Genomic DNA, 22,438 nt, shown 5'->3' with positions numbered 1-22,438 from the left:
TGACCAACCTAGACAGGATATTAAAAAGCAGAGACATTACTTTGCCAACAAAGGTCCATCTATTCAAAGCTATGGTTTTTCCAGTAGTCATGCATGGATGTGAGAGTTGGACTATAAAGAAAGCTGAGCGCCGAAGAATGGATTCTTTAGAACTGAGTTGTTGGAGAAGAGTCTTGAGAGTCCCTTGGACAGCAAGGAGATCCAACCAGTCCATCCTAAAGGAGATCAGTCCTGGGTGTTCATTGGAAGGATTGATGTTGAGGCTGAAACTCCAATACTTTGGCCACCTGATGCGAAGAGCTGACTCATTTGAAAAGACCCTGATGGCTGGGAAAGATTGAGGGCAGGAGGAGATGGGGATGACAGATGATGAGATAGTTGGATGGCATCACTGACTCAGTGGACATGGGTTTGGATAAACTCCAGGAGTTGGTGATGGACAGGGAGGCCTGGCGTGCTGTGCTTCACAGGGTTGCAAAGAGTCAGGCATGACGAGTGACTGAACTGAACTAAACTGAACTGATAATACTTTTACCAAGCTCTAACAGAGAAAAAAATGATAAACTTTTAATTCCATGAATTTATAAATATTGATGCAAGTAAATGTTAATAAATCAGATTTGGTAGTAAATCAAAAGACTGATATGACACCCAAAGAGAGTTTATTCCCAGAACATAACAATATTTCAACATTAGAAAATCAATTCTTACATTTCTACATAGTAACTGATTAAGGAAAAAGCCACAGTCATCTCAATAGACTGAAAATTCAACATTCCTTCCTGATTAATAAAATCTTTTACTATCTTAAAAGACAAACAGAAGTGTCCATTTTTAACATGATAAAGGTGGTTGAAACATGTATGACAAAATTTAATTCCTTAATATATACAATGTTTTTATAAAGTAGCAGGAAAGAAATCTACCCGATAGAAAAATAACAGTAGGAGGCAAATCACAGAGTAAATCAAATATCCTCAAAACACTGAAAAAATATTCAATCTTATCTTATTTAAAGAAATGTAAGCATAAGCTACAAAAAATAAAAAAGAACACCTTCAACTATTATACCAGAAATTATTAAAATGCTCATGCTCAGTATTGTTGAAATTGAAAGAAAAAGACTCTGTTATCTAGCTGGAAGATTGTATATTGATAATTCAAGAAGGTAGTTGGTCAGTGTACTAAAAGCTTTGAAAGTATATCCTTTGATCTAGAAATTCTATTTGTAGGAGTTATATATAAAGAAATCACTTGAGCTGGATGCTCACAAAATTTAACTATAGGATTATAAAAATACTGTATTTTATAATGAAAAACAGAAACGAACCAAATGTCCAGTCTTGGAATAATAGTTAAGTAAGTTGTAACTTCATATAACAGAATATTATTTCATCACTAGAAATGATGTGATACATGAATATTTGTTGATATTGAAGATGTTTGATACACTCTGGTAAAAACAAAGCTTTAACCAATACAACAGTCTGATCTTGTTTTCATTTAAAATGGTTATCTGTCTATATCTCTCTCATCTACTCATCTACCTTCTTACCTATATGAAAAAGACTGGAACAATATTTATCATGAGTTAATGTTAGTTACCACTAGTGGTGTTTTTTCATTTTCTTTATTTGTATATTATTGCTTTTTTTTTTCAAAAAAATAAATATGCTTTTTCAATAATAAAGCAAATGCTATTTTAAAATAAAAGTTATATACATATTTTTCTGTTTTGTGCAAAGTATAACAAAGGTTTACTATTTATTAAATAAAAATAAATATTTGGGATCGCATGTACGCCCGTGGTGGATTCATGTCAATGTATGGCAAAACCAATACAGTATTATAAAGTAAAATAAACTAAAAATAAAAAGTTTAAAAAAAAGTAAATAAAATGACTTAAAATCAATCAGAAAATGAACTATGCCATAGAAGAATGACTGACTTATAGATGATTCCCAAAATAAGAGCTATAAAATGACCTAGAAACAAGGAAAGTGCAATCTCATTAGTAATTTAAAAATAAAAATGAGATCATCTTTATTTATAATCAAGTAGACAAAAGCCTTCTAAAATACAGAGAATTAATTCTCTGTGTATGACAGCATATGTTTAGGGCTATGACATCCCCTGTACAATGCAGAGATGGGAACAGTGTTTCTAGAGAATATGACAACACATAGCAAAAGCCTTAATTTTGCGCATGCCATTTGGCTTGGATATTCTCTTTCTCAGAATTTCTGTAAGCAAATAATTATGGCATGTGCAGATGAGGGTGACCAATGCAGTATTGTTTGTAATAGTGAAAACTGGAAAAAACTCTAATGTTTTCAGTTCAAAAACCCAAATGTTTTAAAAACAGGAAAATAGCTAAGTTATGGTACATCCAAAGAAAGGAATATTATTCAGAAATTAAATTGTACTCTTAGAAACACAGTGAATGACATAGAACAGGTTTATAATATCCTGCAGACTGAAAGGAGGGCCCCTTTCCTGCTCAATTGTGATACCAGCAAATGCATTCTTTTGGCGCTACGCGCAGTCCCCAGAACTCGTCACATTTAATATTCTGCCACTTAATATCACTTGCAGGTGCTTTACTGATGCTGGTCCTGTCTGTTGATGACAACAGCCCTGTAAATGTCTCTCCTGATCTCTCTTTTTTAAATTTATACACTGATTTTACAATGGAAAAAGAAATCTGTATTTACAAAAGAAAACAATACTGGTAAATACTGGGCCCTTGTCCCTGAGATACAGAACCTTGGGACAAGCACCAAGGAAATAAGACAGTGATCTTGACATAGTCTAAAAATGCATTTAGAGGTCACAAAATATGCACATTCCATCAGTTGGATTTTTTTAAATAAAAGTAACAATGCTAAAATATACATTTTGTTATTCAGTGAAAAGAATGGGGTAGAAAATCGGTAGTAGAAGGGATATCCTGTATGCTTTGAAACCAGATGCAAATTATAAGTCACCTCCACAGAGCTGAGTTTCAGTTGTTTCCTCTGGAATCATTAGAAGCACCTTGGTTGTGGTGACTGAGAATTCAACCTCTTGTCACAACCTAGGCTCCGCTGCTCTGTGTGATCAGGCCAGTTACACAACCTCTCTGTGCCTGTGTCCTCACCTAAAAAAGGGCATAATGATACTACAGCATCACAGGGATGTTGTGTTTTAAGTTAATACATTTACTTTAATTGAAATAAATACATATATTTAGAGGCCTTAGAATATATGTGATAAGTACTCAAGAAATGCTAGCTGATAGTATTACTACAATTATTATCATGAGGTTTCTTATTGCTATTTTAGTTTTCAGTTCCTTTAAATATTTAATAAAATTGGATGGGTTCTATTATAGTTACTTGCTTGTCCACTTATTCATTCACTATATCTACCGATATATATATGATTATTTTTGCTTTGAGATCTTGTACACCAGCGGCTAAAGGGCACACAGACAGAGAATCTGTGGGGCTGTAGAAGGCATGAGGAAGAGATGGGAAAGTAAGGGCGGTTACCCTGCAGTAGGGTGGGAAGCAAAGCAAACTCAGTGGCAGACAACAGAACAGGCCGGTGGAAACCCAGCTCTGAAGCACAACACGACCTCGGCTGCACCAGCCCCATGAGGTCCTCCAAGTAACTCTCATTACCCTGACTCTGCTTTCCTTTTGTTTTAAATTTATTTTTATTTCTTTCATTTGGCTGTGCCATGTCTCAGCTGCAGCAAGTGGGCCTTTTAGTTGTGGCATGTGGGATCCAGTTCCCTGACCAGGGATTGAACCCGGGGCCGCTGCGATTGGGAGCTCAGAGTCTTAGCCACTGGACCAGCAGGGAAGTCCCCCTGCTTTTCAATAGAGTAGCTTTTCTGATTGGCCTGACTTCATGGCTTTTCTTTTGTAATAAACTCTGTCAGCTGAGGAAAAAGATGTCTTTGAAGTTTTCAGAGCCTATATGTCACACATGTCACGCCATGGATGTCTGTAGGAAAGTTCCAGACTTGATGGTGGTCCACTCCAAGTTTTCTGCTTTGCTGGCCTCTTGGCCTTCTGTCTTACACTCATATTGCAACCTCATTCCTCATCTAGCTCCTTGGATGACTGTCTCAAATCACGACTTGAATCGAAGGCACTTCTCAAGGTCTCAGTCCTAACTCCTGGCTTCCTTATTTGTAAATCAGAATTGTGAGTCATTGTATTGTGAGTCAGTTTGTATGGTCATAGCCCAGGGAATCTTATCTGGCCTGAAATGGGAGAAAGATGAGAGAAGAGATAGCAATAGAGTTTGAACAGTGGGTGGTCGCTTCGAAGGGGAGGTGGTGTGTGCAGGAGGGCTTTAGAAAGTAAAACTGATAGAATTTTCTTTGGTGAAAGAGAGGGGAAAACTGAGTTTCTGTCTTGGTTGCCTGCGGTGACTATGAACAAGGCATTGCAGATTTTCTAGCAAAGATGACAAAGTTGTTTGTAGGTGCAATTGGAGATATCAGGTAGAGCCCTCTGGAGGACAGCCGGAGAATCTACTTTCAAGAATTCAGACCATTTCTCCGCTGTCCTTACTACCATTTAGGTTGAATGAAAGTAAACTGGCCATAGAGTAGACTGCTATTTTCTCTTTCCCGTTTATTTGCTTTTCAGGAGAATCTGTGTTATATAGTATAAGGAAGAAACTCATATCATCCATGTGGCCTCAGATAAAGATATATTGTATGGACTCCAGTGGGAAATCTTGTGCACCAAGAATCTGAGTTTCAGAGAGTTTTGTTTTGTCTTGCTTTTTTCTTTTTAAGAATCATAAGATGTACCAAGACAAGTGAATAGTCAATGCAGAAAGTTGGTGAATAGCCATATGTTAATCCTGCTACCTATCAAATTGGTTTCTAGAAGGGAAAAAAAAAATGTCAGGATGAACTAAATCAGTTTGAAATAACTCAGTCACAAGACCATCTTGTGAATTCCCATGTTATAAACTGTGCAATAGTCTGTGGCAATAAAATTAATGAGTTACAACTTTGAAATGGGTAATTTCAAAAGCAGGTACAGAAGAAAATAGTAATAGTAATATACTTTGCAAAAGGTATATATGTAACAGTCCACAGTGTTACTTAGAAAGTTACTATTTCTGCCAAGGTTTTTGTTGTATAGGTGAAATAAGAGGAAAAAATAGCCAAATAACCAAAAACAAAGCAAGTCCTAAACAAAGAAAGATGAGACAAAGAAAAAGGTACCAATAAAATTTTCAAAAAAAAAAGGTAAATAGACACAAAAGACATTTTCAGAAAAAAAAAAAAACCTGTAAGAATAAAGCAAGCAGATTAAATTCATGACACATGTGCACAAAGGAAAACTTCTAAAGAAGAAACAAAGAAAAAGAGAACTAAAAATCACAATAAGAATATAACCTTGCTGATTATCACTTTATTCCTTGGAAACCCTCTATCAATAAAGTAAACCACAACTTTGTCGAATACAAACAAATATAAAAGTGTGTATTAAACTCAAGAAAGAAATTGAATAAAAAACCAACACCCATCTTTGGGTGAGGGGACAATGAATGCTTTTTCCTTCTTTGGAGTTTTCTGTGCTTGAACTAAATTTCTTACAGGAAGATACACTACTTTCCTAATGGACAGGAATGAACTCTATTAAAAATGAAGCTCTCAACCGCAGTTCATATTAAAATTTAATACAGCAGAGGCTTATTCTGCTGCCAGCTAATTCAGGAACTGAACAGGGTGGCATTCTTTCCGGTACAATATGTAACACAAGCTTTCCCCGTGAGGAAGAGTAGTTACCTCCGGTTATCTGGCACGTTTTCTCGCCTGCCTTTCCCTTCACCCAGTTTCTACCCAATCCAGGAGTTCTTCCCAGTCTTTTTTTTTTTTTTTTTCTGAGAAATAAGCAGCATGGTACCCATGTCTGCCACTATTCTTTGCTATTTGGGTCTCCTGGGGGCTTGGGCGTTGCACTACTCTGGGTCCCAGGGTCTGAGAAGAGACTGGAGAGTTCTCTTCGCCCATCGTGGACCTCAGACACCCCCACTGCCCTCCGCCCGCTCACACATGCGTTCCAGGATTCGGTGGATGCTGCTGAAACTGGGTCTATCTGCAGGCACCTTGCTCCAACACAGACGCATGAGATTGTACAGTTCCAGGGGGCAGTTCTCCGGGCAGGAGAGGATGTTACCATCCCGCACGTAGTAGATGACCTCCTCGTGGGCCATCCCGTAGTAGGGCTGCAGGCCGTAGGAGAAGATCTCCCAAAGGACCACCCCATAGGCCCACACGTCAGACTCCGTGGTGTAGCGGTTGTAGAAGATGGACTCGGGGGGCATCCAACGGATGGGGATGGCGTCGTTTTCATTGGCTTTGTAGTAGTCCGCCGAGTAGATGTTTCTAGAGAGGCCGAAGTCGGCGATTTTCACCACCATGTTCTCACCCACCAGGCAGTTCCTGGTGGCCAAATCGCGGTGGACGAACTTGCGCTCGGAGAGGTAGGCCATGCCCGCGGCCACCTGCCTGGCGATGCACAGCTGCTCCGCGCAGGAGAGGGCCGGGGGGCCGGGGCTGGAGGCCTGTGACCCGGGGGACAGGTCGCTGGGACTGAGGCCGCGTCCGGGGTGTGGGGCCATGCTGCGGAGGAACTCATTGAGGTCCCCGTAGGCCATGTATTCAAAGAGCAAGCACATGGGCTTCCCCACCGCGCACACTCCTGCAACCAAAATAGGCCCCTTGTTAGAGGTTGCGTTTCTTAAGTACACATTGGAAAACATTGTCCAAAAGCAAATGACCAGATCAGAAGTGGGGCCTTGGTTTTCTATTGACAGCATCATAGTCGAACCCTGACCCCCTTTCTTTGTATAAACATCTACTTCTCTTTTAAGATTCAGTTGATTTATCCCTCCTCTGAGGGGGCCTCTGTGCCTGACCTTTCCTGGATCAGATTTTCCTTCCATTATTATTTATGCTTAGTCCTGCATCCTACTTACCAGCCTGTTATAATTATCCATTCAGCTGAGGTTTTTTTCCCCCAACATTTTATCCCTTTAAAAATAGAGATTATGTCTTAAGTCTTCTTTCAATTCCACACACCTACCACGTTTCTGGCGAGCAAGTATTCCATAAATATTAAGCAAATGAATTTATGAATAGATGTTTTCTTTGAGTATGTAATACAATTGCTCTGTTTTTCTGCTTCCTTTCTGAAGGAGGATGATAAGGAAACTATTTTGTGAAATTTGAAAAAAGGGGAAAAAACAGTCAAAGATCTCAGATGAAATGTTCAGGTTACCGCAGTTAAACATTTAGGTAAATTTACAAACATTTATTTTCCAGAAAGAAGAAAATGTTAATATAAATAGAACCTTAGATTTAGTACCAAAAAGTTCAGTTCAGTTCAGTTGCTCAGTCGTGTCCGACTCTTTGCGTACCAGAAAGGCATTTGTACCAGAAAGGCATTTGTTAATTCTAAAATCTTTCTGTATTTGAGAGGGAAACTGGACAACTTGAAATATTAGGTCAGATGGTCACAATTTCACACCAGCATACAAATAGATTATTAACTCCATGATTTTTTCAGGCAAAAATTAGAAGTGTCTGTTCAAAAAGGAAAGGAAATGAGAATACTGTTATCTTGGCTTGCTTCTTTTGGGGTTAGCTTTTAATTCTAGGGACTTTAGCAATTGGTATATTTATATGAACTATATAAAATAAATGAACAATTAAAATATAAAATTGGTAAAAGAAAGTTAATGAAGTGACAAAACACTCCTCAGAAAATTTTTAAAACTCTAATCTTTTGAACTTAGGTGATTTAAGGAAATATTCTACTCCCTGGTACAGAAAATATTCTATAGGGAGGAACAGAGACATCTCTCTGATCAAGGAATGAAAGAAAAAACAGAAGTGAAGTTTAAAGGAGAAAAAACTTGCAAGTCTCTATTTTCTGATGCATACATTTCTCCACTTGTACCTAAGAGTTCCATACCTAAGAGTTTCACAATATTAGGATTATCAAATTCTGCCATGAGGGCTGCCTCCCTCTGAAAATCTGCTTGCATATCTGCTGAGGCTTCTTCTTTGAGCATCTTCACTGCCACCATTGTGAAAGGTTCGTAGGGAAGTAAGCCTGGAGCCCTGAGAAATACATTTATTGAGCAAGAAATCAAAGATCAGGAGTATTCCACATAGTCACATGATAACTACCCATGTTTGTACACATCTCCCCCACTCATGCAGCCTTTCCCAAAGCCATGGAACCAAAGAAAGATGACAACGGCAGGTCACACTTAAAACTTGATTCCAATTAAAAATCACTAGTGTTATTTTCAACACAGATTAAGGTTGAAGATGCATTATTTATAAATAACAGGAAATCAGAAGTGCCCAGATGATGATTACCGTTGTAATCCCTTAATCTCTGTCTAGAATCTAAATTCCTAGAAGGCAGGAACCGTGACTTTTTCATCTTTATATTTAAAGGCCTAAAAGTGTCCCTTTCAACTTTTTGCATTCATGCTAAGTAGTTTCAGTTGTGTCCAACTTTTTGTGACCCAATGGGCTGTAGCCCTCCAGGCTCCTCTGTCCATGGGATTCTTCAGGCAAGAACACTGGAGTGGGTTGCCATGCCCTCCTCCAGGGGATCTTCCTGACCCAAGGATTGAACCGGCGTCTCTTTCATCTCCTGCATTGGCAGGCAGGTTCTTTATCACTACTACCACCTGGGGAGCCCTTCATTTTTTTTTTTTTTTTTTGGGTTCCCAATAAATATTTGCATGAGATTTTCATTAATCATGTAACCTCCATACTAGGGCCACTATATGTAGAGATAATGCTGTGTCCTGCCCAAGAGCAACAGGCCAAAGTGACAATCGGTGATTAAAACCAAGTCTACATTCTGTGGCCAAGCTGTGTGTCTGTGGAGCTACATGAAGAGAAGTTATGTTATTCCAGCTCATACAAAGACATTAACTGGGCTAGCATTGGCCCTAATACATACTCCTTTCTTGAGCACATTGTTATCTTCCATTTTTACATTACTTTTTTCCCTTTTCTGTCTTGCCATTCTGTGAACATCTATTTAATATCTACGCATGTCAGGCTCTGAGTTCTTAAACTGAAACATTAGTTCAAAGAAAATTTTAAATGAAGACTGTAGCAATTTAAAATGGGAGATTTTAGAAATAATACTAAAAGCAATGCAAGAAATTGATTTAAAATGTCTGACAAAATTCTCTTCTGAAAAATATTCAATTTTGCAAATTGCTTATCATCAGAACACTTTATAAAGATTCTCTCCATAAATACAACCCTATTTTCCAGCAAAGAGGGAAAATTATCAAGACTCAAACTACAGTACCCAAAACAATAAGGTGAATGATGTGAAGATTTAGCTAATTTGATAATAAATATTATGCATAATTACATAGACATCAAGTTTATGGCCTGGTAACTATTCAGTATATGTGCTGCCGAAGCGAGCACACTGGTTAACTATTCAGACACAAGGTGTTTTAGTGGATAGATTTTTTTTTAAAGTGAGCAACTTTACCTTGCTTGAAAGACCCTTCCAAATGCTCCCTCTCCGATATCTCTCACATATTCAATGTTATTCCTGGGATACTCCAGACTGAGCAATTTGGGATTCAAAAGGAGTGGCATCCTCTGGTACATGGGGTTGGGGTGAAGTCTGTCTAGCAAGAGCTCAGAAGGAAGAGTAGTGAGGGTTACTGCTGCCGATTCTCTGCAGGTAAGACAGATAAGATCAATAATGAGCTGAGGACCAGGTGAGAGCTTTGTACCCAGGTTCAACAGAGACATAGGAGTTTAGGAGGAAACATAAGAAATTATGCTAAGTTTATGAAAGATCCTTCTGTTTTAGAGCAACAAAGAATTTTGGATTGGAGTCTAAAGACAGTTTTTTTTTCTTTAGGAATTTTGTCACCATCCAATCTGGTAGTGGCAGTGGGGCTGAGGGAGCTAATGGGGAGCAGGAACAACCATAGTCTTCCAAATTGTGGTTTAGATTCTATCTTCTGCAAGAAACTAATCTTAGGACAAGGAATCCTATGCAAAAAGTCATTGACATTTTTAAAGATTGTGATGGGGGTGCTTAACTTTAAAACAAGGCAATGGGTGTCATAAAGAGACTGTATATATCCTTCCTCCCATCTCTAGCTTCCTCCCATCTCCAGTGAAATAAATAAAAATTTTAAAGTGTTAAGTGATTAGCTTAAACTAGAAACTCACCTTTTCTTATTTTTCCATTGTTTTCGTCTTCGGCAGCAATAAAGAGTAGTTATGGTAAGAAGCACAAATATGGCAAAGCTGGACATGATGGAGATGATTACAGTCATAGAGTACGTAGGTGAGACAGAGAAGGAGGGCGAGGAGGAGGAAGGCGCATTTGGAATGTCCACACTTGGCTTTGAGGACGTCATTGGCGGGAATGCTGTAAGTCAACAACAGTGTTTTCATTCATTCTTAAACTTTTAAGAAGCAACTTTTGTATTCAAGTGATCAGTAAACTAAATTTAAGACCATGTATTTATGTATCAGGTTCTCCCTTGTTTTATATCTATAAAGTGCAATTTGTAAGAATCCAGTGAGGTCCAGTTGTAAGTAAATCCTGCTTATGTGTGTTAGCCACTCAGTCGTGGCCAACTCTTTGTGACCCTTCAGACTGTAGCCCACCTGACTCTTCTGTCCTTGGGATTCTCCAGGCAAGAATACTGGAGTGGGTTGCCATTACCTTCTCCAAGGGATCTCCTCAACCTAGGGATCAAACCTGGGTCTCCTGCTTTGCAGGCAGATTTTTTTACTGTCTGAGTTATCCAGCTTATAGACTCTTAGAATTTTAAAGATGAGACACAGAAAGAACATGTTTTTTTCCAAGACAAATGCAGATCCTGAGCTAGTGTTCTTTACACACATCATATTGTTTAAGACCTGACAACAATCATGGAAATTGTTATTAAATAAAATATTTTTATGAAATTAAAGTTAGAATTGTCTGAAGCTGAGCTTTTATACATGTGTATTGTTGATTTACAAAAACAAATGGAAGAATGTGGAAAATGGAAATAGTAGGACACACTGAGAAAGCTGGTTCATCTAACAATCAAACTCATTTCAAACCCCTTTTAAAAAGGTCAGTGCAATATACAAATAAGGTAAAATCTGTATTACTGCTGGAAACCAAAACTATGTGTGTTAGTCACTCAGTCGTGTCCAACTCTTTGTGACCCTATGGACTGTACCCAACCCCCTTCCCCTCCCCCCCCCCCACCCAGTCTCCTCTGTCCATGGAATTCTCCAGGCAAGAACACTGGAGTGGGTTGCTATTCCCCTTCTCCAGTGAATCTTCCCCACCTAGGGATTGAACCTGGGTCTCCTGATCATTGCAGGCAAATTCTTTACCATCTGAGCCACTGGGAAAACCCCTGATGTCATACTAAATCTCACTAAATCTCTTTTCTATCTGAGCCACCAGGGAAACCAAAAGATGTCATACTAAATCTCTCTGTTCATGGGGTGCAAAGTCCATTGTATATCTATTAAAACCACACTATCATTAAATGGATTACACTATCATATAAATGGATTTAAAATTATATTTTAAAATTATATTTTAAATCTGTTTATTTGATTGAGTAAAGACAACATGGATAGAAAATATTTTAATAATTAAAAAGAATGTCTTAATAGTAAAGAATGAACTTTGTATCCTAAAAAGAGAGATAAACTTTATTTTTAAATATTTGTGGGATACCAATAGACATAATCTTTTTTGTCAGGTTATAATTACTAAGATTATGAATCTAAGTAAATTTCAAAAGAAGAAATTATGCAGATCTATTCTTTGATCAAAATGCAATCAATAGTAGATTAAATAAAATCCAATAGGACATTTAAAAAAAGAAAAAAATTGATAACCTTTTAATCAAAGAGTAGAAATTAGCCATAGTTACAGATTACAAAATAACTTCCTAGTAGTGTTTATGAGATTTGGCCAAAGATGTGCTCAGTGATAAACTTATAGCATTATCTCCTTCCATTAGATTAAAAGAATGAAAGTGAATGAGCTGAACATCTAATTCAAGACATTGGAAAAGAAACAAAATCGACAGAAAGCAAAGAAAAAGAGGTGATAAAGTAACAGCCATGTACAAGCAGAAATTAATAAGTTAGAATACACAACAGAAATGATAGACTTAAAAATAGGTCAATAGTCTTATAAATATTTATAAAGTAGTCCAATCAGTGGCATTTTAATTTTAAAAGAAAAAGAAAGGCACAAACATACAAAATTAGGAATGATAAAGTCATTTTAACAATAGATTCAAAGATCAATAAATATGAAGTAATATATAACTATGGAGTTACATTTTTAAAATCTTGAGGGAAATGATAGGAACATATTAATTCCCAAATTGAAGAATGAAAAAATCTGAAAATAGTCATAAATTTAAGTCATTATAGTATTATGATTACATTCTCTCAGTCTTAGAAGGGATACAGTTTTATAATATATTCCAGTAAGAGAAAAACCTTTCAGGTTGTTTCAGAAAGTTATAATACTAATATCACAACCTGACAATGTTAGCACTGGAGAAAAGTGCAGACATAGATTATAGAACATAGATTTAAAAGATCCTAAATGAAATATTAACAATTAACTGCAATATAGTAAAACACACACACACAATGATTTCATAGAAGGAGCTATATTAATATAACACATCACAAAGTCAAAGGAAAAATTTTATTGCTGTCAGTGCTTGAAGCCATTTGAAATAGGATACTTGTAAAAGCAGAGATGATAAGGGATGCCCATGTATGACTTTTTAGTCTAGTTGTGGACACAGTGATTTTTCCCTGAGCACCAACAGCCAAGTAAGTGGGTTTTAAAGCTTATGGAGACCGAGTTCGGTCACCCCTGTGACTCCAGCAGGCACCTAGAACTAGAGGAAACTCAGCACAGCAATAAAATAAAATAAATAAAGTATCTGTGCAGGACCAATGATAGCATTTCTCATCAAGCGTCACAGCAGTGATGGAAATTACAAGACTTCCCAGGTTCCTCTGTGATGGTTTGAAAGCTGCTCTGACTTTCTTTGGACTGAGACATTCAAAGATTTAAAAAATCAATCCAAGATGAGTGGGAGTGAAGTGTGAGTGAAAGTCGCTCAGTCGTGTCTGACTCTTTGCAACCCCATGGACTATACAGTCCATGGAATTCTCCAGGCCAAAATACTGGAGTGGGTAGCCTTTCCTCCTCCAGGAGATCTTCCCAACCCAGGGATCGAACCCAGGTCTCCCACACTGCAGGCACATTCTTTGCCAGCTGAGCCACCAGATGAGTGGGAAGGGGGATTTAAATTGGAGAGTGAACCTTTCTGCTAATAAAAAAGCAGAAACAATCATTGAGAGAGGGGACTATTATTGTTTCTGCATTTCACCAGAGCCATTCATACTGTATTTAACATGTGAAGGAATGTAATGAAATTTATGAAATTGGTGGTGTAACCTTATTAGTATATAAAAGGGTAATTTTTTATCAGTACTATCAGAAAATGGAATTAATTACATAGTGAGAATAAGCCATGATGATTTAGTAAGATTTATTTTCAAGATGAAAAATTGGCATAGGTTCAACAAGAATTTTATGCATTTAATTGTTTATGGGTTTAATTGTTTCTTCTTTCAGGAGAGTTTTACTTTCTCAGTTCTTGTTTATTGTTTCTGATCGATTTGCCCTCATCTTCCCTAGAGCAATATCAATTATCTCGTTGGGTCCACCTTATCAATTTGAGTCTCCAGGTTCTTTCCTTTTAATCTTTTTCTTCTCTCATCAATTTTCTCTCTTTATCCTTTGCCTTTGAACATCAGAGGAGTCTTATTCACTCATTCATCCACATATTAAAGGACTTATTAAATGAATATTGATTGTTAAGTGTCAAGGACACTGTGGTGGACATGACCACTCTCTATGTTAAAAGTACTTAGCTGGGAAGCAATTAGAAAACAGATAATTACAATAAAATATAAAGAGTATTACAAGAGTGGTGAGTACAAGGATGCTTGTGAGAATCCAGGGGTAGCCCAAGTCCAGGTTTCGGCATTCTGGCTAGGTTTTCTAGAGTAACTTTTAAGTTAAATATTACGAGTGAGTAGGTGTAACTGGTCAAAGGTATATGTGTGGGTGTGACCGTGGGGAAGTGGGTAGGGGGAGTCAGGAGAGATAGTATTGCACAAAAAAGGAATAGCATGTGCCAGAGCCGGAATCTAGCAGTCCCCCTGCTTTTCTAAAAGGGTACCTACAAGTTTCATTGTTGAGTTGGGGAAGGTCTATAGATACGACTGCAGAATTCTTTCCTAGAGATTTTGAGATGACTCCTTTAAAACCATTTGATTTGACCCTGTAAACTATATACTGAAAACTAGCTGTTTTTAAAAAAAACACCTATCTTCCAAAAGAAGGACCAGTTGTCACAAAGAAAGAGCATGAATTGGCTCGATGAAGAGAGACTGTACTTTAAGAGAAACTGTACTTCTGTCCTAGACATCGTGAAATATGGATGTAAATACATGTGCGCAAATCCACTTATATACATATAAGGTTTCAAGGGCACAAAACACTTTTTTCCTCTATAAAAAATTATGCGATATAAAAATCATGAATGTGAAATCAAAGGGTGATCATTTAAATTGGCTTATTTTATGGCCATAGAAGGGACAACGCTGCTCAATAACTTTGGGATGGAAATAGGATTTATACCATTCACTAAATATGGTGCTCTTCATGGCCTAATTAGGAGCTATAAACTGGGATCTCCAATGATCTGCCTTCATGTTCTACCCTGGATGAGTATAGTGAAAAGCCTTTAAGAGAGAGACTGTGCTTTGTCCTAGACATCATGGAATATGGGTGTAAATATGCATGCATGAATCCAGTTACATACACATAAGGTTCAAGGGCACAAACAAAAATACTTACTTGTTAGGTTTTCTTTTTTATAATCTGAAGGGGAAAGGATAAAAATTTGTTTTAGGAACATCCCGATAGCTCCTATGTTCTGTGAGAGAGTGCTAAGAAATACAAGTTCCCTTTCAGCTTTTTAATATACAACGGGAAAACATTTTTTGCATTCAAATGTGAAAGGATTGCGTCTTTGGAATGAATCCAGCTGTTAGGGCTAACCACACAGTTCCTTACAAATGAAGTTCATTAAAGCAACATGCAGCCATTCAGCTTTGTTTCGTGAGATCAGCATTTTCAAACATGTGGCTTATTTTTGCATGCTGAAAAATCTGCTTCCTTGGCCAAGAAAGAGGACTTTATTTCTTTATTCCACTTCTCTGACAAAATATGAGATGTTTCTTAGCCATTGCTCTGCACATTCCAAAAAATGTTACAAGCTGTCATCAGATCTGCTCATGAAGTAAGGTAAGATCTTCAACAGCTCTGAACAGTACTCTTTAATTTCTTTTAGAACAAATGGAATAAATCCTTATGCTGGTAACTGGTGCCATTAGGATAGCAGTAGGATTCTGTTATTAGGTATGGAAAGAAGGCAGAACTCAAAAAAAAATTTAGAAATGCCTAGAAATGATAGGAGATTTAAATTCACACCTTAGTTTCCTCAAAATAGTAAATTTCTCTGAACCTCCAACATCTCAAGAGAACTCTGTTACCTAAGTATGGCAGTCTGGTACAGGCCATTGGGTCCCAGTGCATGCTGGGGAGTTTGTTGCAGTCTGGCATGGAGAACAGAAGCATCCCGGATCTGTAGAGTCCCCTGTGGGTCTTTTCTTCCACCACCAGCCATTCTTTTGCACAGAAGAGCTCCTTTACTGCCAAGCAGTATTCTCTAAAATGATTTAAGGAGAACAAAATTTAATGAATCATAGCACGCTGAAGCCAAATTGGAGCCTAAATCCTGTATTTTCAAAGCATCATTGTAGTACACTGTCTGTTCTTGCAAAAGTGTCCTTGTATAGATCCTTTTGTAAATAACATGAGACTTAATGAAATATATAGTATATTATCCTGTGAGATGAAATACTATCTTGTTTATAAAACATCACTAATGCTACTGGAGGAAAGAACTTTCAAGTTCAAAAGGTAAAAAGATTAGAAATCCCCGGTATGCTTTCTCTCAACTTCATATTAAAATCACTACAAAAGTTCAGAAACAAGTTATACAGAATTTTAAAAGCACACACACTAAAGTCATGGATCATTGTCAAGCAGTCTCCAGCCCAAGAGATTTTTCTATAATCTCAGGGCTGATGGGCAGGGCTTGAGGAACACAGTCAGTGTCTCTGTGTGCTTTGTTCTTTAAAACAGAGCAGCATCACCTTCCTGGTTAGTTATAGAAGAGCTTGGGGGTCCATGCCCTGCCCTAGCCTGGAGAAGCTGAGGTCCTGCCCCATTGCCGTCTGTGCTTCCATCTGAGAGAGCTAGAGTGACGTCCGTGTGCAAGTGAAGCTGTAACTGTCATCTCTGTGTTTTGCTATGAGTGGACACTCTGAAGAAGGAAATGACTCCCCAGTATTCTTGCCTGGAGAATTATATGGACAGAGGAGCCTGGTGGGCTGCAGTCCATGGGATCTCAGAGACGACTAGGAGACTAACACGCACACATGAGTGAAGAGGCTGCAGAAAGACTAGGTAAACTAGTTGGATTATATAGAATCTTGTGGATTAATATTTGTTCAAGTTTATCTTATAGAAAATAAGATAGACTATACAGGAGCAACCAGGTTAGTTCCAAATTAAGATATTTGGGCTGCATAAGAAGAGGATATTAAAGATAAAAGAAATTAAGGACAATAGCAGTGTTACTCATTCAATATTTGAAGTATAGAGTAGGAGTGTGTGTCCATACATGTGTATGTGTACCTACATACACGTATGTGTTTTTTAACACTCAGGCCTACACTCGCACTTTTCCAGGCAACCACTTACCAATATGGACCGAATGAACATATGTAAAATGACTGGGCTGTGTATACAGATGTGATGGGATACAGTGAGGGTCATGAGTATAGCAATGAGATGTAGATTCTTAGTATGTCTGCAAGGGAAGGGGAAGCAATGGGGCTTTCAGTCTCCTGAGAAGCTGAAGAACTGTAGAAACCTTGCTTGGCTTGCTTCTAACTATGCTTGGTTCCATCCTTGAGTCACGTAAGTGCATCTTTTTGTGTTCAGATGTTATGATTAAACTGTGCAAAAGCAACATGGGACATATGAGAAAACTAGCCCCACATTATGTAGAGAAAGCAAATACCTGGGGAAGTTATTTTTTATTTTAAGTTAAAAACACACTAGAGAATTAAAAAAAATTTTTTTTGTTTTCATTGACATGAAGGCTTCCACTGAAGCATGGCCTTTACAGAAGAGTTTTTCACAGGGGAAAAAAATCAAAATGAAGAGGAAAGTAGACTGAAAACTGGGTTAAGTTAAACATGGCGGTGACTGAAGAAAATAAAGACTACAAAAAAGTGACAACTTTGTTTCACTGAAACGTGAAATCTCCATTGGAAAAGAAATGGCTTGGCAAGATATTGAACAAATGATAGAGGAAAACTTTAGAAATTCTAACTGAATGCAGAAAAAAAGAATGAAAGATAAAAATGGTGGGGAAAGCGATAAGGAGAGCGAGAGTCAAGCACGAAATTCAAAGTACGAATTGACAATGTATCCCAACAAGAAACTAGAGCACATAAAAAAGAAAAATGTTCAGAGATACACTATAAGAAAACATTCTTAAAAAGGATATAAATCTGATGAGGAAAATATATTAACCGTTATTTTTATATTACTTGTAGGAAAGAAATCTACTCCCAGGTGAGTTTTACAAGTATTTTGAATCTCAAGAATTAAAGAAATAATCTTGCTACTATCTGGCAAGAGAAAAATATTCCCCACAAAGGAACAAAATTCAGGATTGCCTTATATCGTCTTCACTATAGCACAGCCCCCACAACTGGTCAGTATGCATGAATGTTAAGGGAAACTGAAGGTAGCACAGACTTAAGTACCAGTCAAACACACAGTATGTAAGATTATAAAAAATAATTTTTCACGTGTAATGTGTAACACCTCTATTCTAGCTGAACAAGAGGTGAATCAAAGTTGAGAACTTAACAACAACAGGATTTTTCTATGGAACAAATGACTGAGATCAGGGATAAATAACACAGAGAACTCTTCAGGCACTTGCTGTATACATGACTATGCAATTATGTAAAAGCTAAGAATATCCCCAAAATGCAAATACAACATAATTGACTAACACTAACCTGGTTTATAATTCCACAAAAAGTTTCAAAAAGCAAGTACGGAGGATTCAGTACCGTTGCCCTAACTAATTAGGACTACCCATGGCATTCCGTTTTCAGGTTTACCTTTGGCACTTCCTAAATATAACTTCTGGCACTTCTGGTGCACTTCTCCCCTTTCCTGTGACGCTTAATACCTTCTAAGGTAATATATACATTGTTTATTTATCACATATCTTGCTCTCTGACTTCTGCTGCTGCAATAGACAGCCCATGGACAAATGCCCTAGAATAGTGCTTAGAGCCCAGTAGGAGCTCAATAAATGTTTACTGAATAAATGAAATTCCTTATCATCCATTGAAAGAGGCTCAAATGATCAAGTTATTGTTTATGATTAGAAAACCATGATGAATAGTATGTGTTTAAAAGTCTTACACATAAGTAGTAGTAAAATGTAATGTGGTTGGAGACTTCTGAACCACCTTGAAATATCAAGGCAAACAGAAACTATTATAAAAGATATAATTCAAGTGCAAGGAGACAAAATGAGAATATCTGAAGAGCAAACTTACTAGTTTTCTACAGCGAGCCCAATTTTAATCCTAATGTTGTTGGTACAAAAAGCAGAAGTTACCGGACTGCAGGAAATTTTTCTTAGAATTAAACAGTTATTGTGGAAGGGTTTATTGCATTGAATCAAACAGGCAAAACTCATTTAACAGCAGAAAGGATCGGACAACTTAATTACTCATGACACTAACACCTATATAATCTATATGAATTTTGTACCTTAAAAGCAGACACCAAGCCTCTTTAAATGTCTAATTTTTAAACAATTATTGATTATATTTGAGAGAAAAAACAATAACGTGAAAATTTCTAGACTTATTTTTTGACCCCAATATTAATAAATTGTTTATAAGGATTAAAAAATTGAAACAAGTTTCAGATTTAAAATACTTGTTTAAATAGCAACTGGAATTAGGAAAAAACATTTAATGGCTCACAGATTTAAGAGATAATTACGCTATTCTAATAAATTTGACATCTCAATGAAAGAGATTTTTTTTCTGAAAAAGAACAAATTTTTTTTTTCTAAAAAAAATGTAAGTTATATTCAATCCTGAGAAAGGACATCTGTGGCCTAAGCATGTAAACTGGTCTAGGGCGTAAATGTTGAAAAGTTACTCAATAAGTTTATTTTGTTCTAGCGTACGAAGGACACTTCAATTTAATTCTGGTTGTTCCCCAAGAGATATCTAGATGTCATATCTGATGAAAACATACTCTTAACTGAAGAAATAACAAATTGTATTAGTCTTAAAATGTCTCCAAACCTTCAAAATCTGCAGTAAGTTGAAGAAGGAGCACTGTGTTTTAATAACCTCTCCATAGTCCTTGTATGCTAAATAGAGTACTTAAAAACTATTGCAGTATTTAGATAGTTCCTGGTTTCATTGAAACAGATGGAAATGTTCTACGTTGATAGTCTTCCTGTTTCCTTGACAAGTAAACAGCATCTATCCAGTTTCTAATATATGCCATCGATGCAGTTTATCTTTTATTCTTGTCAACTCTATCTTGCAAATGAGGAAACTGAATTTAGCCCAGCTGATATACATCTAGAAAATAGTACAAACACTGTTTGAACTTTGTTCTAGTTAGCTCAAAATTCATATCGATTCCTATCTTTGCTATATAAAATGTAAATAGAGGCAAAGATAGTTCTGTTGAATTTGAATTTATAAATTTCAGTGCTTAAAGGGTATGGGGGATTTAAAGAAATAAAATACTTATAACTACTTCCACCCCTCCCATGAGACAAGAGTGTCAGTACTTAGATTAGAATATTAGGTGGAATGTATCTTGATATTCTGAAATGCTCACCAAGATCTCATGTTTATTGACAAATAATGTTGAAACACTTTATAGTCTTTATTTTCTCTATCTTGGTTTACCAATGAAATCCATGTTAGTTTGGGATTTTGGTTTTTACTCCCTAGAACGTAGGGATAGCTATGAATATGAAAATGATGTAAACAATAACAAATATCATAGAATATTATACCTTTTATGATATTTTCTAGCTCAGTGTTAAAGCATTAGTTGCTCAGTTGTGTCCATCTCTTTGTGACCCCATGGACTGTAGCCCGCCAAGCTCCTATGTCCATGGAATTCTCCAGGCAAGAATACTGGAGTGGGTTGCCATTCCCTTCTCCAGGGGATCTTCCTGATCCAGCGATCAAATCCAGGTCTCCTGCATTGCAGGTGGATTCTTTACCATCTGAGTCACCAGGGAAGTCCCATGTATAATAATGTATCATCCATCAGGGATTTACAGGGTAAGAATTTTGTCCAATTAATTACCTTGTAGTCTGGACAAACGCCAGTTTTTGCCTTTACTCCTGTACATTACAACTTCCTCTTTTGAAAACTTTCCCTGTTTGCAGACAAACAGAATTTCCCCATTCATTTATTTGTTAATTTTACCTGCAAATGGGTATAGGAGTAGGTACCACTCCAGGGTTGCATTCTTGGAAGATGTGGTTACACAGCAAAGCTTCAGCAGCTGGCCGGCAGAATGGGCTCACTGCTTTCAGTTCATTCCAGGCAGTATGAACCAGTAGTTCTTGGGCCTCCTCAGGGTCTGCGTAGGAGTTGTTGAAGAAAACAAGAGCGTCTTTTGCCAGGACAGCATTGCACACCTCCCCTCTGTACTGGGCGCAGTAGCCTTTGTTATCTTTCTGTGGCTTGCTGAAAGAAGCAGTGAACAACATTCTGGATCACATGCTGTTTCTGAGCATTTAATCTGCCTTTTTGTTTATTTTCCATTTCCACATCTGCATCACAGAAATAGAAGATGTACTGGCAAATTTGTTGAAATGTTCCATCTGAATATTGTCATTTCCAGCAGCAATTATATTACCTCTGGCTACTCCAGAGGTTATGATGAAGATCCAAATTGATAACCATGTGGAAAGCTTTGGAAACTCTCAAGGCCAGAATGTGTGGGAGTATTTTTTATTATTTCCATCATAAATAAAATATGACTCCACATTTCTTACAAATAAGCTGACGTAGCAACAAATACATCTACAAAACACATCCATCATGATGATTAATAAGTGACTGTGTGTAGTAATTGGTCTGATCCCAAAACTTGCAGCTTTATGAACATGAGAAGTGAAGAGTGAAAGTCACTTAGTTGTGTCTGACTCTTTGTGGCCCCATGGACTGTACCCTGCCACACTCCTCTGTCCATGGGATTCTCCAGGCAAGAATACTGGAGAAGGTTGTCATTCCCTTCTCCAGGGGATCTTCCCAACCCAGGGTATGAACCCAGATCTCCTGCATTGCAGGCAGACTCTACCAACTGAGCCTCAAGGGAAGCAAAGCGATAGTTGCTCAGTCATGTCTGACTCTTTGTGACCCCCTGGACTCTAGTCCTCCAGGCTCCTCTGTCCATTGAATTCTCCCTTAGTTTATTTAAATGTTATGATAGGTAAGCATTTTAATTTTGTGGCACACATCTTCAATATTCAGATCCTACCACCCACACATCTTCCAAACATTCCATTAAAGAATAAGAAGAAAGACACACAGGGAGGAGAAAGCACTGGACTCTCAGATAAGAGTCTCTATGACTCTCAGAGGAGCTAAGTAGCATCTTCAATTTTGCCATTTTCTCACCAAATGTCTTAGGGAAAGTCATCTGGTCACTTAAGATGCCATATTCTGTAAAGTGATGTAAATAATTATCCTGGACCCAGGTTATTATGTATTTATTCATGGGTAATAAAAGTACTGGCATAAAAATAAGATTAAAAACTTATCTGTTATAATGATTGAAGAGGACACTAAGGAAAATGAAAATACTGCTGATGCTTTCTCCACATATCTACTCTTCCCTTAATGCAGTGCTGAGAATTATAGCTCCTATACACCCTTATGGAGGACAGTGAAGAGGAACTAAAAAGCCTCTTGATGAAAGTGAAAGAGGAGAGTGAAAAATTTGGCTTAAAAGTCAACATTCAGAAAACAAAGATCTTGGCATCCGATCCCATCACTTCATGGAAAATAGATGGGGAAACAGTAGAAACAGTGTCAGACTTTATTTTTTGGGCTCCAAAATCACTGCAGAT

General features: G+C 37.3%; 1 protein-coding gene across 1 annotated transcript in view; it reads right to left on the bottom strand.

Moving 5' to 3' along the window:
* MUSK (muscle associated receptor tyrosine kinase) overlaps window positions 5,416–22,438 on the bottom strand; it is a 92,936-nt gene continuing 75,913 nt past the window's right edge. Inside the window, exons 10-15 of the mRNA XM_018052584.1 lie at window positions 20,787–21,050; window positions 15,704–15,879; window positions 10,256–10,457; window positions 9,558–9,749; window positions 7,995–8,143; window positions 5,416–6,719 (exon numbers count right to left, since the gene is read on the bottom strand). Of these exons, the coding sequence (XP_017908073.1) occupies window positions 6,037–6,719; window positions 7,995–8,143; window positions 9,558–9,749; window positions 10,256–10,457; window positions 15,704–15,879; window positions 20,787–21,050 (1,666 nt within the window). The 3' untranslated portion in view covers window positions 5,416–6,036. The remainder of the gene's footprint in view (window positions 6,720–7,994; window positions 8,144–9,557; window positions 9,750–10,255; window positions 10,458–15,703; window positions 15,880–20,786; window positions 21,051–22,438) is intronic.

Source organism: Capra hircus, chromosome 8, assembly GCF_001704415.2.
Source record: "Capra hircus breed San Clemente chromosome 8, ASM170441v1, whole genome shotgun sequence".
NCBI classification, from domain to species: Eukaryota; Metazoa; Chordata; class Mammalia; order Artiodactyla; family Bovidae; genus Capra; species Capra hircus.
Note: the sequence above shows the minus strand (reverse complement) of the source record. Positions and strands in the feature narration are given on the sequence as shown.